Source organism: Heliangelus exortis, chromosome 13 (assembly GCF_036169615.1).
Source record: "Heliangelus exortis chromosome 13, bHelExo1.hap1, whole genome shotgun sequence".
NCBI classification, from domain to species: Eukaryota; Metazoa; Chordata; class Aves; order Apodiformes; family Trochilidae; genus Heliangelus; species Heliangelus exortis.
In genome coordinates, this window is record NC_092434.1 from 11105883 (window position 1) to 11122781 (window position 16899).

General features: G+C 38.1%; 1 protein-coding gene across 1 annotated transcript; it reads right to left on the minus strand.

Moving 5' to 3' along the window:
* Window positions 1-306: 306 nt before the first annotated feature.
* SHCBP1 (SHC binding and spindle associated 1) lies at window positions 307-16899 on the minus strand. The gene is made up of 13 exons (XM_071756820.1): window positions 16672-16899; window positions 15327-15494; window positions 14601-14716; window positions 13488-13696; window positions 12653-12745; window positions 10038-10271; window positions 9776-9944; window positions 8531-8651; window positions 5434-5565; window positions 4949-5067; window positions 4127-4213; window positions 3645-3786; window positions 307-2906 (listed from the first exon to the last, which is right to left on the minus strand). The coding sequence occupies exons 1-13, from the start codon at window positions 16778-16780 to the stop codon at window positions 2587-2589; spliced, it is 2019 nt and encodes a 672-aa protein (XP_071612921.1). The 5' UTR covers window positions 16781-16899; the 3' UTR covers window positions 307-2586.

Sequence of the window (16899 nt, forward strand, 5' to 3'; positions counted from 1 at the left end):
AATTGCATATTTGATAAGCATAAAATGTATAAGTCCAAGAACAACAGGCTAGATACAGAGGGATAAAGTTATTCGTCAGGTGCTTTAACATTTCTTGAAACTAAATGTTTTCACCAGCTTTTCCTTGACAGCAATGTAAAAAAGGTTTCTGGAATTAGTGTCTCATTTAGGAGGCAGAGAACTCTCAGAAGAGAGAAGAGAGTAGATCATTAATCATCAGTATATCATCAAGTACTTTTAAGAAAAAAACTAAGAAATTTAAGAAAATTTATAAAATGTAAGAAAAAAAATAAAATAACAAAAATGTTTACAGAAAATAATATTTATATTTTCAAGCATATAATCCACAAACAAAACGCATTACTCCAAGTGTAAAAACTTTCTGTTAGTCAACAATTCTTACCCTTTAATATCTTTAAACATTTCTCCTGTGCTTCAAAGAGGAATTAAAGCTGCAAAATAAAGAAACTTATATTTATCAGTGTTAAGTGATTGGAAGGACAAGATTCTGAGAGACAGCTCCATTCAAAGCTTAGTCCCATGAGGCTCAAGTGTCATCAAGAATTTAACCACAATTTTATACTACAATTCCTGCACAAAGGAAATGGCTTCAAGTTGTACTGGCAGCCTCATATTTCCACATTTTTCTCCTTGACCTACTGACAGCCTGCACAAGGAAATCACCACTGGTGTCTGACACGAGAACAGGCATAACTGTGCTGGTATTGAAAACAAGAGAGTTACATTTCTATGGGTAACTTCTTAAATGTAAAATTGAAATTTTAAAAAGGAAGATAAGAAGCTTTCAAGAGATAGGCAAGCCTTACAATGAAGTGCAAGAGAAAGAAATGCTACCTACACATCATGAAGGCAGCTCACTCAGAAGTGTGGTTTTGAAAAGACGAAAGAACCATAACATTGTTTTTTAGCCCCATTCCTTTAATAAGGATTACACTTAGGAAATAAAGGCATAGCATCAAAGCATGGAACATGGCATGTGACCTGATGAATACTTTAAGATACTGAACTACTGCCAAGCCTTCACATAGGCTTTCATTTAACTCAAGTGTTTCTTTATAGTCACCAAGTGGCAAACATTTATGGATTTCTGCTTGCTGAGGTACTGCAGTGGCATCTACATTCATGAAAACACACGTTAGTCCTGAAGCCAAGTGTCCTGAGCAGTGGGCTGAAAAAGCTGCCATGAATTCTGGGGTTCACATAACTAGAAAAAAAAAAATGCTTGTAAATGACAACTATATCTTTCCTTACTATCAGCTGCTCACACTAAAACACATCACATACTGAAGTATATTTTGATTGTCACCTCAATTTAAGAATGGGTAGAGTGGAAATGGGTAAAACAGACTGCTTCTATCCACTTCTAGGCAACACATTCCTCTCTAAGCTGTGCTAAGATACTTTCAGAAATATTCCCAAGTCAATCAGCAACATGCTTTTCTCATCTTTATCCTATTTGATTCTGTTTCATAAAATGCCCTGAATCACATAGGAGTTAGTATTTTCCTACATACAGTACACTCACCAGTTCAAAAAATTAACCTATAACTCCTGAAGACAGTGCAGAAGCTTGAAGAAGGCATCTCAATCCATAATTAAAAATAAGAGGCACTGAGAAGGAAGAGTCCTTAATCTGTCAGTCCTTCCAATCTTTCCCTCATGTAAAATCTAGTAATGTGCAGCAGTGAGAAACTGAAGTGCTTTTGTTTCACTCAATGTTTCACAGCTGTGGGCTGACAAATTGCAGTGGAATATTATTTTTTAAATTTTCTATTCACTTCCAAAACCTCAGGTGCTACAACTTGCATGCAGTTTTTAAAAATTTACAGTAAAGCACTGGTATGTATTCCACTAAAAGAGAAAAAGACATCTATTTTTGTTTTATTCTGATTAATGGGAGCTTAGGTACTGTCTTTCCTAAGGATAAGGTGCACAGGCACTGAAAGCTGTTGAAAGTAAAAAACTGGGCACAAAAAGATTTGTAAGATGGAATGATGCTATGCTACTCTTCCAAATGCAGTTTTCTAGAAAATTCTTCAAGCGTGAAGAATGGTAGCCAAGCACTACATACCTAAGGAAGAGCATTTCACTAGCTTCTTTTAAATGTAAAGAATAAAAGGATATCAATCTCTTACAGGATAGGAGTCAGCTGCAGACTAATGACACTTTAAAAAAAATGGAAGATGTATCACTGATTGCTGCACATTTGTTGTCCACTCTTTCATGATGAACCCTATCGATATTCTCACTCTTTTAAGATTTTTGTTTACAGTGAAAAGTTAAAGAAATAAACTAAAATAATTCACCAGAGAGGTAGCAAAGAAGCAGCACATAGCCTAGCAGGATACATGAACAGTCTCCATGCTGGACTTCTGTTTTCTACCATGTTATCCATACTTGCAGCAAAGAAGCAAAGTTTCCACATGCAATATATATACTATTAATAAATATTTCACATTTTAGCAATACTATGAAAGGCTACTGAAACAGGTTAACTCCTTGGAAAGCAGCAGTGAAAATGCTCGTGCGAATCTCTCACTGCAATGCCATTAGGACTCAGGACAGTCAGAAAAGAAAGGTACCAAAACTTCCTTTTCCATTCCATTTGAACTGATTGCCCACAACAGAAACAAACATTTCCTGTGACATCAAGTTGTCATCAGCTTCTGTGATTCCCAGTTCACTCAGTCTTTTCTTGTGCATCTGGCTCTTCTTTGCAGAAGTAGCCCTGAGTTCATCTGCAATTTGACAGTTGCCTTCAGTTTGTTCAGAAATGTCACCTTCCTCATAAAGCTCCAGCTCATCAGTTACACACTTAGGCAGTTCTTGTTTGAAGCCCTCTACACAGGCTGTCCCACCACTTGACTGGGTAGGCTGTGTATTCCCTAAGTCAGGAAACAAGAATGTCAACAATCATGCAAAACAGTCAAATCATTCAAAACTACTAGAATTTCATTTTCTTCAAACTTAACATTTTCATCTCATCCCACCCACTTTTTTGGATAACTGCTTGGTGACAGCCACATATATTTCAAATACAGTCTAAGACGTTAAAGGAAAAGGTTTCTTGTTGAGATGACTTCAGGTTGCTGAGTGATGGAAATATGAGAGAAAATTACAGTCATTGCACTTAGTGACAGTTGTTTAATAAGTTGTAATATACAAAATACAACTGTCAGATTTTATTTACCAAAGAGAAAAAATTGTGGTTCTAATGCTCAAAAGAAAAAACGAGCAGAGAATTATCATGAACTAGAAGAGCTGTAAGAGAAGTCCTATCTGCTTTCTTGATACCTTGCTATCTTCAAACTCTTGTTTTTGTATGGCCCAAGGAGGACATCAGACATACAGGCTCTGCTTGGCAGAGAGCACAGATCAGACAAATAAGGACTTTATACTGAAAGAGCACACACACTTTAAAGCATATTCCCATTATTCAAGGACAGAAAGTTCAGCTTTTAGGAAATTTTAGTGTTCAGAGAGTTGTAAATATTTATTTCAGCTGAATCAATCTAGACATTATTAGAAGATTTATGAGACTCGATTATGAATTATGCCATTAAAAAATATGGGTATACTAGATTTACTAGTTTTAGGAATTTCTTCTCTAAAGATAAAAATACCTTTTGTTCTGTCGGCCGAAACATCCTTTAGATCAGTGGGCACTGCTGGTCTAACCAGGACCACACCATATCCTTCATTATTATGGATTATATTATTAACCATGGTTATCTTGGGGATGTCATAATGTTCATCTAAAAAGTTCTACAGCAAAGAAATGGAAAGCCAACATGTTATGTCCAGCTAGAGGGATGCAAAATATTCCAATTTTAGGTAGTCTCAGTTCAGTTGACTAGAATTTTATTTTTTGTCTGCTCAAGTGATGTTGCAAAAACATTTTCTTTCTGGCAGATAAGAAATAAAACACATATACTGCTTTGGTGGACCTACCCGAGGCAAATAAGCACCATCATTATCATATGTGACACATAAAAGTGCTACTATAAGGCAGCAAGGTTATAAGCCAACCTAAATACAAAAGATTTGCATTAATCCTAGCAGCTATAAGCATTTGAAAAACAAGTACATTCTGCCTTGAACTGACCTTTATAAGTATTCCCTCCTTGCAGTGGTGTATGCCGTTGCCTAACAGGGTGCACGTACTACCTGGATATATTTCCACACCAGCACCCTACAAGATAAAATTGATGGCAGCTCACAAATAGTTCATGCACATTTCCAATTTAACATGAAAACTCCATTGCAGATCTTTGGGGTCAGCTATCAGTATGCACAATGCAAAATTTGGCCACCGCTCCAGCTTCACAGTTTTGCTAACCAATTTCAGCAGCAATACCCAAGGTTGAAGCCCCATATTATTGACACCAGTCCATAACAGCTCTGGTAATTGCAAGGCCTTGATTAACTTTCTTGTTCTTTAGTCATTAACCTCACCACTTAAAGCCCCATCATTCTTCAAAATGTTACATTCAGAGTTCAGTTCTGTGTTTATCATCTTTCTGTAAGAATCAATGGACAAGGTGTCCAAAAAGGGTGTTTCACTTGCAGAGCAAATGCAAGATATAATAATTTATGGGCAGAGAAAACAGAAAACCACTTTAAGAGTATTGCAGGACAGGAGTCAGTCCAGCAATTCAGCAACAGTTATTTTATATGTGCACGTTTTACTACATGATTTGCATATCATGACACAAAAAACAGCATGAGACACTTCACTGGATAATATCAGAGGCTACAAAAACCCTGGGATCAATCTCTTAAACTCAGTAACATGTAGCTGCCCAAACTTAATTTGTAAAGGTTCCCTCAAAAGAGACAGAGGTCATCATGTTACTGACTATTATTTCCAAGCAAACAACTTTTCTTTTGATTTAGGAAATAAGCTAGAGTTACTAATTTGGATTACCTTAGCACCATAGAGATCTGAGTGTTTCATTGCTAGCTCAGCTGATGTTCGTACTGTTATGCCTGTAGTTTCACATTGTAACACACAGTTCTCCAGGGTGGTTTTCCCATGGTGGACATCTATACACATAGAGAACAAATATTATTAAATGAATCAGTTATGCAAAGGTGAATCCCTCCTACAGATAGATGGACTTCTAATACTTACACTGTGTAATAAAGTTATTTTTTAAAATTTTATCCACTTCAGATTAATTTTACTGATTTGCTCATGTATGGTTTGAACTCATGCTGTCTTTCTAGTGTAAGCAGGAACATTTTTTTTTTTTTTTAAAAAAGGGGGAGAAGCCTTAATATTTATATCTGTAGGGCTTCTCTCAGCAACATTTTGTTAAAACCAGGAAACTTTAACACTAGGTCCCAATCTTGATTCTAACAGTAAATTATGAAATATTCACAAAAAGGTCAAGATGCTTTTGTACTTACTTAAAATCCCCTCCACAGCATCATGTTGCACTAACTTCAAACTGGAGATCTTAATATTGGCTCCTGTACAGTCAACAAAGTTGTCTCCTTTCCCTCGTTTTTCTATCACTACATCATCTGGCAGGCCATAGCCTTAAAGCAGAGGTGGAAGATACAAGTTTGATGAATAACTGGTAACAGTCAGGTGGTCAGTACATAACAAATATTTGAATTAAATGTGGAGGTATAAAATTTGAGGTCTAATATCTTAAACTAGATTTTCCACTCAGTAGCCAGGCTATACCTTCTACCCTCTCCGTACCAAGGTACAGGCATTAAAACCAAATTCAAAACTTACTGTACTTAGATGACACACAATAAAATGCAAAGTTATTTTAGACATTTGAAACAAAGGGTAGTTGAGCAAAAAAACACTTGCCAAAACTAAAGCTCTCACTTCCAAAAGTTACATCAGAACAGGAAGATGCAGTAACCAGGGACACAGGGGCACCTGCAGTCTGCTTTCTGATCAGAGGTTCAGTAGGGCAGGCAGATGTTCCAAAGAGCACAAGGGAAAAGCATTCACCATCACAATACCATGAAGCAAGTGCAAAGGACTTCATATTGTCAGCTAACTTCACTCACCTATTTAAATGAAACTTGGGTCTAAACTTAATGTTCTTGTGTTACATGGGCTTCCAGATTAATTCAGATTAAAAAGAAACTTCCACAAGCATATGCCAGAATTGATTTACTAAGCCATCCACAGCTGTCAACATTCAACTACTTACAGGAAAATTTATGAGCAAGTAAAGCTTTTATTGCTTGTCACTGACAAGAATCATGATAAGGAAAACAATAATGCAACATCCATTAAAGCAGCATGAGTCCTATCATTTTCTGGAAGCAAGCACAAACTCAACTAACAAGTGCCTGAGCAAGATGCTAGCTTTTAACCAAGTACATAAATACTGTAATGTGCAAGTAGAAAGGTTAAAAAAAGAAGAAACCTTTGTACAAGAGTTGGCAGCAAGTTTTAAAGACAGCAGATTTAATGCAAAGTTAAGTGATTGATATTTCAATACATTAAACTCTCCAGAAATCCTTTCCCACTGCTACTGATCCATGGTCACTTCTGGGGCAGTTTGTTTCAAGTACACAAAAAGAGATCACCACAGGGCAGCCAGTGGCAGATCTAGTTCAACTTCATGTCATGACAGAAAGAGGTTACTATCCAAAGCAAGGATTTTAGGAACAATTGTCCTACAGACTATCTGCAGATTTTCTTACTATGCTTTAAGCTCACTTTGGACATCACCTCTGAAGCAGCTGCTCTAATAGTAAGAAAGAAGTCAGTGACAAGACAAGAAACAGAGAAGGAAAGAGTCACCTGCTGTCAAGTGGTGCTCAATACACAGCCCAGCCATGGCTGTACACCCTGCCTGTAAGCTGAGGAACTCCATGGGAGGTGAAGGCCCTTGTCATTCAGTAACACTGATCACAGATATTAGATGTGCTGATGCTACACGTTCCCATCCAGCTTGATCAACTACTGTAGAAGCAAAAAGGGAGTTCTCAGTTGCCTTTGCCGCTCATTTCTGACAAGTGTTATCCTTAACATATGACTTCCTGCAGCTGCTACTGCTTTAACTTTATGTAGCTCTTGTAAGTTTTTATTTATCCCTGACTTTCTAATTCTCATACTTTCAAACTTAGTACTGACTTGCACAGTGGCCGGAAAAAAAAAAAATCTCTACTAAGAAAACTGTCATTATATCTTTGATGAGTCACCTCTTCATCCCAAGCCACCAAAACAGCCAGCTGCTCAGATTAGTGCCAGCAAACTTTCTCTTGATGCTCCTACTTCAAATGTTTGGCAGCTACTATTGCTGTAAGAAGATTAAATACTCTGACACATACTCATTATTCAGAGAGTGGTTTGTACTACAGATACTTATTTATATGCCTTGCTCCTTAAAATAGAGCAGCTCATCCTTTGCACCGTTTGTATTACTGTTTCCTCAAAGCTAGAAAAGCAATAAATACCACTCCATACAATTTCAGAACAATGTTATTCTGGCAGATAAATAAAGCACTTTATGGAGGCTCTTTATCCTGTAGGTCCATTGACTATCAGCACACAAATCCATATAAATCAAACATATACAACAGAAGGGTGAGAAAGAAAATGACACTCATAAAACAAGGGCAAGAAAAACAAAGTTGAGAACAGGAAATTGAACTCCTGGCCTTCTTCCCATAGAGAAGTTTTGACAAGATAAAAATGTAGCTAAATAAGTATCTGAACAGCTGCACAAGCCCCAGTGCTATAAACCATTACATTGCAACAAAGTGTGCATGCCTAAAGCAGAGAAATTACACTGAGAAATCAAGAATTGTGAGGAAGAAATAGCATCATATCCTAGACAAGGCAGAAGTATTTCAAACACAAATATTTTGCAAGAAAAGACAGAACCACATACCCTGTGTCTGTATTTCTACAGAATAAATATACAAGTTAAATCAACAACTTCCTCCTCTACCCATATGCTTCACATAATGAAAATTCACACTAGTAGAACCCACACACATCACTGACATGCAGTATGTGCCACCAGCTAAGTTCTAATAGCACTTGGCTCTTTCCCTGTGTATCGACCAGTGCTATACTGGCCATAGGTCTCGGAGCATACCTCTGAAGCCAAAAGACATGCAAAGTACAAAGACATCTCTCAAGTACTCTTAAATTACTACCTCTAAAAATTGAAGCCTCTCAAAATGACTTTAGTGCTTCGCAGATTAAAATAAATAAATAAAAAATCAAGACCCTCATGTCTGTTTAAGCTCTTTTATGTACATATACAGGATTTACCTAGTTAGGAGGAAATGATAAATTTGCCATTAAATTAGCAAAGTTTACAGTTTCTTTGCAAAGGTAGCTACACCTAATGAAACGTCTTATTCCATCCTGCATGAGTCGTGGCTCCTACAAGAACAGAAGCACTTAGAAGAAAAAACCAAATGTTGCAGCCAAACTCTGCAAAAGTAATCCTTATGCAGAGCTAGTTTATGACAATTTACTATGTTCTAAGGACCTTTATGCTAGCAAACCTCCTACCTTCCAGTTCAATTGAATCAGCAATGCAGAACACGCCATCTACAACATAATGACCAGGACAGATGATGACTGTGTCTCCTTCGTAACAGGCATTTACAGCTGCCAGTGGATCATTGTGAAACTGTAAAAGAAAAACAATATAATCAGCTCCTGAAGAGTGCTATAAAAACTGATGCATTTATGCCCTTAGAGCTCACTTTTCAATTAAATGTTGCTGCTTTTGTTTAAAAAGAAACCCTTTTTAATGGCATCAGTACTACTTTGAATTCAAGAATTGTAGCACTCTCTGGAAAAAAATAGCCTTAAAACATTTTTTGAGATTTGTATCATGTCCATCTACCCAAGAGAAAACTGGGGCAGAGACAGATTGAAGGGCATATACACCAGAAAGCAAATCTCAGTACAGCCTTGGCTCCAGGCCAACATTTGAATTGTGCCTCAAGTGACTTGCTATGAATTACAAAAGAAATAAATGACAGAATGTAAAGAAAACACACAAACAACTCAGCACCTAGATTTAGACTGGTCTGAACACTGACACAACCCTTTGCTCCTGGTATAAGTCATCCAAAAATAGTGTTCTGATATTACAGAGGCAAATATGGAGCTCACATGATCCTTTTTCTTGTCCAGAGATGTCAGGCTGATATCCTTCATAAATATTACTGGGGATTCTATATGGAAGGATAACAGAGAGCACAGAAAAACTACATATTTATCGCTTCCCAGCAAATTCCAGAGTAAGCACAGTGAGTGTATTTTTCAGTTGCCAAGTCAGAAAATCTGATTTATAACCCAAAACGTAATCCAGGACTTTCCTTGTGGCTCCATTTTGGCTATCTGCAGTTCATTAACTTAATCAGAATACACATCTCTGTCTTCAAACTCTATATCATTATCAGGAATATCAAAAGATGTAGGCATTTCAGAACTAAATATAAGTATTTAACTTAAATATAAGTTATCAATATTAAGCCCTGCTATGTTTCATTGTAGAATTATTACAGAGAGTTTCTCTCATTCCCTATAGACACGAAGGAAACTGCTTGTACAGAGTACTCAGCAGACACAAATTATTTTTATCATCCAGTCTTGCCTTGGTGTTTAAATTGGTGCTTTTTTAAAATGACAAAAAATCAGACTGTGCAAATGTAGTATATTGTACATCGTAAGTTAACTTATTTTTCCACATTGTTTCTTGAGGAGAGAAAAGTATTAACAGACAAGTAATTCCTGTTATTGTACCTGTATTTCTAGTTCTTCACCACCAGATTCAGGGCAAAGTTTGTCCCTTATCAATGACTGCAATAGACTTGCCATCATGGTTGAGGATACAACATGAGTTACCTTGGTACCTGTTGGTCTCAATCCTTTAGCTTGGAGACCACTGTATTTTTGGTAACCAAACACATATCTAAAACAAGAGCAACAAAGCCATCAGTTCCTTCTTCAGTAAAGAATGCCTATGCCCATATAGCCCTCCTCCTTGCACAAACCCACTAAATACCTTAGCAGAGGATTCTCAATTAGTTTTAGCTTTTGTTTTAAGTGCTCTATTTTCTCATACAATTTTAGTCCTTCCACCATGGAGACATTTTCTGCTTCTGAGTCTGAATCACTGCTTGATATGCTGTTCCTCACATTTAAAAACTCCCTGTAAAGCTTTTCACATTGAGACAACAAATTCTGGTAGTCAGCTACAAGCCCAGAAGGCACACGGTGTTCAAGGATGTCATAATGCCTGCAATTAAAAGCAAGAGGTCAGCATATTTTGCATTTACAATTCTGAAAGATCAAGTAGAAACCTGGAAAGAACCCGAGTTCTGCGTCAGTACTTTGGACAAGATTCTTTGCAGTCAATATCAGCATTGCTCATTTTTTTTTAAAGTAGGAAAACCAAAAATCTGAACGAACACAAACATTGCTTTCTAACCAGTTGCCCATCCACCTTGAAAGATTATACACAATTAACTAAATCTCACTCTAAAACAAAGGCATAAACACGGCTATATAAATATTGAAAATTCAGAGAGTAAATATGTATGAAAAATTATCTAATTTGTATGCATTTATTAGAAAAATTGAAAATAATGTCTGAAATAGAAGAAAAGTCTATAATGTTAAATCTTTATTAGCAAAAATATAAACAACAACCTGGACAAAAACACGGAAGACAGAGATTATCAGCACCAACAAAAAATGTGGAGACATACTGTACAGCAAATTTTACATCATCCCAAGAGTATCCTTAATAAATGAAATTGCAGACCAGAAAATGCCAGCTCAAAGTTGCATTGCCAGAGTCAGAAAGTTGAGGACATCTGCCAGTGAGACTGTGCCAAGAACTCTAGGGCAAATCACATAGGACAAATCCTGGGATCCACAAAAAAGCTGCACAGCAATTAATACAAATAAAACGAGATTTAATTATCTCACACCATTTTTGTAGGGAACCAACTGAACACAGTATTAATAGGTCTCTTCAATAGGCTACATGAAATAAAAGCAAAAAGACATGCAGAGGTTCTTTAAAGGGTGTGCTTAAAGCATGCAGCAAAGAACAAGAAAATTTGTAGTGAGAGCAGCTAATACCTTTACAATTATAACAGAGTGTACAGAAAATTAAAGAGCTTCACAAAATTTTGAGAATGGGATTATTGAGAGCAGCAAATTAACCAAATGCAGCATGATTAACAGCAGCAATATAGAAATATAAAATATTTTAAGGAAAATTATTGAGCATAATTTGGCCCTGAAAAGCATGCTCTACATTTTAGAACTGATTACTCTGAAAGTACAAGAAAGTTTGTTTTTTCAAGCTTTAGTGAAACAGTTCATACAGTTTTACTTGCCTCAGAATATTAGTACAGTGTAAAGATACTGCCTGTTCACAGTCAAACAATGCATACCAGAAACCTGAAAAGTTTAAAGCATCTTATATTTCAGTGCAGATGTTATTTGAGCTGACACTTCAGTACACAGATCACAAAACAGGATAGCACCAACATCAGTGTAGCTTGGGGGAGAGGCTTTTTATCAAACACAGTATGGGAGAAAAAGAGAACATTTGATTTTCTGCTTGAAGACAATGTTTAATCAGTTTGGATTCTCACCAAAATAGCTGTAAGGCCACACAGTCTTATAGAAATAAAAAAAACATTATCCCATGGCACATGGTTGCATTCTGGTTTCATTCCATGCAAAGTCTCCATAAGGTTCCAAAAACTTGACAATAGAATAGCCATTTGCTGGAGCATATAAGTGTAAATACTTCAGAAACATGTACTACTTCCATATATAACTCTTCTTACTAATTTGTATAACCTCATAAAAATACAGGCATATCAGTCTTCAAATGTCACATTGTGTCATGTTTGAGAGGCCTGCAGCCACCTCTATACATGCTGTATGCTAAATTCTAGCACATGTAATGCCATCTTCTAAATAGCCTTTCAGGATAGTTTATAAATCTTCACTGACGTAGCTCCCCAGCATCACAGTAATATCAAGCCTGGATCTGAATGACACACAACTTTCCAGATACTCATGATGCCAAGTTTTAATAAGTAAAGAAAAGGAACTGAAATATAAATCTCATTAAAGACTTAAGAAAAAGATAGAGCATCAAATCTCAGGGGAAAACCTACAGTAAAAATCAGTTTTCAGTTATTCATTTCAGGTATGTTTTATGGTGAGCTTTGGTTAATTAACACAGTCAAAAATATAACCAGATTGAGACCATTTCACAAGCTTTTTTTTACATGCAGTTCCATTCTGGTTCTTATTCTATGCCCAAAGATATCAGAGCATCCCATGCTATCTTTTATTAAAACTACAATTCATATGCCTGCAATTTAAAGGAGGCTATGGCCAGGTTTGGAGTGCCATCTGATGGAAGGTCAAGGATTACAGAGAAAATGAGAGTTAGGAAATCAAGTGGCAACCTCAGTTGCACTCTCTTCCATAAAGCATTTTGACCATCAGCCAGTGAATGCTGTTAGAAAAAACTTGCTTTGATCTACTAGTGAACAGAGTTTTTCTTAAATCTAGCTGTGTGTCACTATTCCTGTGCCACCCTTTCCTGTGGCTCTACCCTACTAATATCAAAAGTGCTGCACTCACAGTCTCAGTCGAGGCTCCACACATCGTACGAAGTAATCAAAATCATCCTCCTCCTCCTCATCCCAGGTCCTCCAGATATACTGGTAAAAGAACCTTTTGAAGGGAAGAAAGTGTTTAATCACACAAAGGAGACCACATTTACCCAAGCAGTGACAACAGCACTGGAAACACAAATTTTAACAAATTTGAGTATTCATCTCAAAGCATCACCTCTGTCAATTTCCAGCTTACTGCACTGTAAATTATTTAGTATATGCAGAAGTTATCCTTCTTGTCTGTTGTTTACCTGCATGAAGAGTTTTATTTTGACAGCTCTCAAACAGCATGTAATACATGAAAACAGTGGAGATGGAGAAGAGACAGAGGCAATAAAGAAAGGAAAAGAAATCAGAAGAATTAAGACGTGAATAGACATCTGAAGAATAAGGAGCAAATTTAGGGAAGGAGGAAAAAGAAGGGGACCAAAAAAAGGAAAAAAAAAAAAATCACCAAAATGTTATTGAAAAGAAAAGAACACTGCACTAGAGCCAGCAAGGTGATTCAGCTCAAGGAAATCTGGAGTAGAAAAAGAGGAAAAGCAACACAATTTTTACCCTCTTTTGACACAGAGCGTAGACTGACAATAAGCTGCAGCTAATCCTACTTCATGATTGTGTGAATACATGTAGCTGCAGAGGACACCACATTTTAGTTTGTGAGCAGTCTCCTCATAGTACCAGTCATCAGATTTACTTTGAAACTTGTGGAGCTGTCAGTATGACCACAGGAACTCAGAGCAATACCCATTGGATACTACCAGAGTCTAATAAAAATTAAACCTTAAGCATTTTCCTACCTGACATGCTCCACAGCTAGTGCTGTCTGGTCAAACTCTCCTGATTCATCATACACAACCCATAGCTCCTGCAGTGGTATCTGACGTTCCTTCAGCTCCAAGAGCTCCTGCATGCACTCCAAGGTGAAGGTGCTATCCCGAGACTCACACAGAAAAGGTTCACTGAATTGCACAACTGCTTTCAGAGCTGAGTACTCCACATCAACAACCTGTGGGAACAAACTCTTCTGGGGATTTCTCTACAACCTTAGACACAGCTCAAGAAGACTAACACGACATGCAGAAGTCAGCAGGCCTTGCTGTGCCAGCTGATGCACACAAACCAATGCACATTGCTTAGTACAGCAGACAATCTATTCAGCTGAAATCATAACCACAGAATTCAGGTTCTCAGAAGCACATTTCTAGAGCCTTTTCCACATTCAAAACTTCATTCAAATCCCTCGTAATACTCAAAAAGCCAGTAAGCTGTTCCCCTGATTTGTTTGTTTTGGTTTTTAAAGCAGGTAGAAAGAGTATCCTCAGACTCAAAAAAATCAGCAACATACAGTTCTTGAGGACTCCTTTGGGGCTCATTTTTCAAAGTGTATACAGAACACAAACAATCCAAAGAGTTAGTTTGTTGCAGTGAAAGCTGTTTTGTCACTAATTGGGATGAAAAGTTGAGGGAATACAAAATTTTCCCTCTTCATTGCAAAACTGCAATTTTGAACATCCAAGGTTTGTACAACGAGGTACAACCTGGACACAGAGCACTAGAAAAAGTGCAGAAGAGCTACCATGAATTAAAAGGAAGAATTTTACTGATTAAAACAAAATGACAAATCATCAAAGCCTGCTAGTTGAAAAGACTACATTGCAATAGCCAGTTCTGGACTAATTACTTATCTCCTCACAGAGTTCTACCTCACAGCTCATTCACATTGACTTGGTGTTGCTCCATCCAGTTTCAAGCAAGAAATCCTTTCAAAAAATTCTCATTGCTCGAGCCACCACTGGCAATTACATATGAAAACATTACCATTTTCTACCAGCTCATCAACTTCCTAGAGAAATGATCTGTCAGAGGTAAATTATGTTAACTGGATGCCTGAGCAAATGCATTCCATTTACCTCAACAAGGACTTCAAACACATTAGTTCGCCAAACTGCCTGCCATCCAGATGGTTCAAGGACCTTCTCCAGGTATTCAGCTGTGAATTCTTTCACCTCAGAAGCTTTGCAATCAGCTATAAAGAAATTGAAGATAGTATCTTTATGCAAGGAAGTAAATCCTCCAGATAATTGGAAAATGAAAGTCACAACAGCTAAAATGTTTCTCTACCACATATGAGGTTGGACTTCATTCTGTTTTGCTCACGGTAGCCATCAGCATTTTTGCTGATTTTCTTAATACTGACAGAGCTAAACAGTTTTGTTTCTTTTTTATTTTGTGCTTCTATGGAAGAGATCCAAAAGTCAGCCTTCCAGGTACTGAAAGTTTCAGGGCTAGTGATATTAAAAAGCTAACTTGTGCATTTTCTTAAACAATCTTACTGTACACAAAAATGTATAGTAAGATCAGTTTAAAAAGACACAGAGTCCAGTATTAGCACATTTTCTTTTCAATCATTCAGATTTTATTTACTTATATTAAAAATACTTGGTCCCAGTCCCCCACCTAGAGAGGCTGAAGTTACAGGAAAGTGATGACAGTACACCACATCTTTTCTGGTTCTTTATGCCATGAAGAGCATCTCCCAATTCAATACAGAATTGACTCAATTTAAACTGCATGATTTATACAGTCACTACAAGAAACCTGACTACACATTCTTTTTCTACCAAGAAATTACTTACCCAAGATGTAATCCTGGTAAGCTTTAAATCGCTCATAAAACAAAAGATGGTCAGTATGAAAAATATCTGGAAAAAGTACATTCCCATCTGGCACAGTCCTTCCTAAAGCAGTCCCTGGTTTGTCACGACTGCCATAATCACTGCAGCAACCATCCTCCTGGAGCAGAACTGTGGAGAGGAGTGGGAAACAAAGCAAACCCCACAAACTATCAGTTCAATGGCATCATCATTGACTCCATTCCCAAAGAACTCCTGTTCAGCCCAGGTTCTAGTATCAAACTGCTTTCTACAACATATTCTGAATTATCCTTGGTGAAGAGAGTGTCTTATCTGGTTACTTGCTCTCTTCAGAATATTTACCCTGTTCCAAAAGAGGATCTCTTTATTTGTTGCCACCTGCCCTGAGCTGCAGTTACTTGCTAATTTGCTTTGTTCATTTTGTAAGATCTCAAGATATCTTATGAAAGGTAGGAGTTTTGACCTCCAATTTGTTGAAGATCTTCCATATCTAGTGCAAAACTCAGTCAACAAAACTAAGATCAAAACCAATGTATGAGCCAATTAGTTAGACAATATAATTTGCCTTTGTAGCAAAACCACTATAACATGCAAATAAAATTAAAAGGTGATTTTAATGAAGTAGGGTTTACAAAATATTTTAAAAGATTTCTGTAAAACTGAAGCTTTTTGTCACATGTACAATGCAAATAGGAATTTCTCTCCTACGCACTCATAATGAAATCCAGCAAGCATGATAGCAACACCTTGTACATTCCACACTATGAATTCCAGAGCACAGCTCACGTTCCAGAACAAGCTGTATTTAATTTAAGCTGCTCTTTGACTCCAAGCTGCAAGCCCGGAAGCCCACACCAACCATGAGCTGCCACTGAGCAATGGTCCTCAACAGATCCTAAAAGCACCGAGACTCCAGCATTGTGCTACCAAGGCAGAGGAGCTGCTGCCAGGAAAACATCTTTCCTCTGTCACTGTTTCAAACACATATACAGCGTTTTTATAGAAGAACACATGGACGCTGATTTAAAAGCCTGCTATGCACCTGAGACGCACACCAGAAGTTCTTAATCAATAGGAAACAAAAAATACTTTGTTTACTTCCAAAGCCGCCTCCACGTTTCCTCGCAGGGCCGCATTTTCAGCCCGGTCCCTCCCCACGCACCAGCAGCCCCAAGGAGGGGGAGGAGCGCTAAGCAGAGGAGCTGCCCCTGCCGAACCGCTCGTCCCTGCCGGCACCGCCCCAAACCGGAGCGGAACCGGGACGCGCCCGGCTGCAGGAGTACCCCGCGCCCCCCTTAGCCGCCGGAGCGGCCACCCGTGACCCTACTTGGCTTCGGTTCCTCGTCGCGGTCCTGTAAGCCAGCGCTGCCCGCGACGGGCACCGGTTCCCGTCCGTCTCCCCACAGCCCCGCCGGAGCCGGTCCCGGTTCGTCCATGCTCCCAGCCCGCGCTGCGCTGCTCCGCCCGCTGAAATTTCAAACTTCCCGGCAGCTAACGCGCGGTGACGTCTCCCGCAGCGGCCGCGCTGATTGGCTGCCGGCAGGGCGGGGCCGTT

Excerpts from the sequence above, each read along its gene's own strand:
- SHCBP1 (XM_071756820.1), bottom strand. The coding sequence starts at position 16,780 with ATGGACGAACCGGGACCGGCTCCGGCGGGGCTGTGGGGAGACGGACGG. Across the intron at positions 13,697-14,600 it reads TGTTTGAAGTCCTTGTTGAG|GTTGTTGATGTGGAGTACTC; the intron begins GTAAATGGAATG and ends TTGTTCCCACAG. Across the intron at positions 2,907-3,644 it reads TTCGGCCGACAGAACAAAAG|GGAATACACAGCCTACCCAG; the intron begins GTATTTTTATCT and ends TTCCTGACTTAG.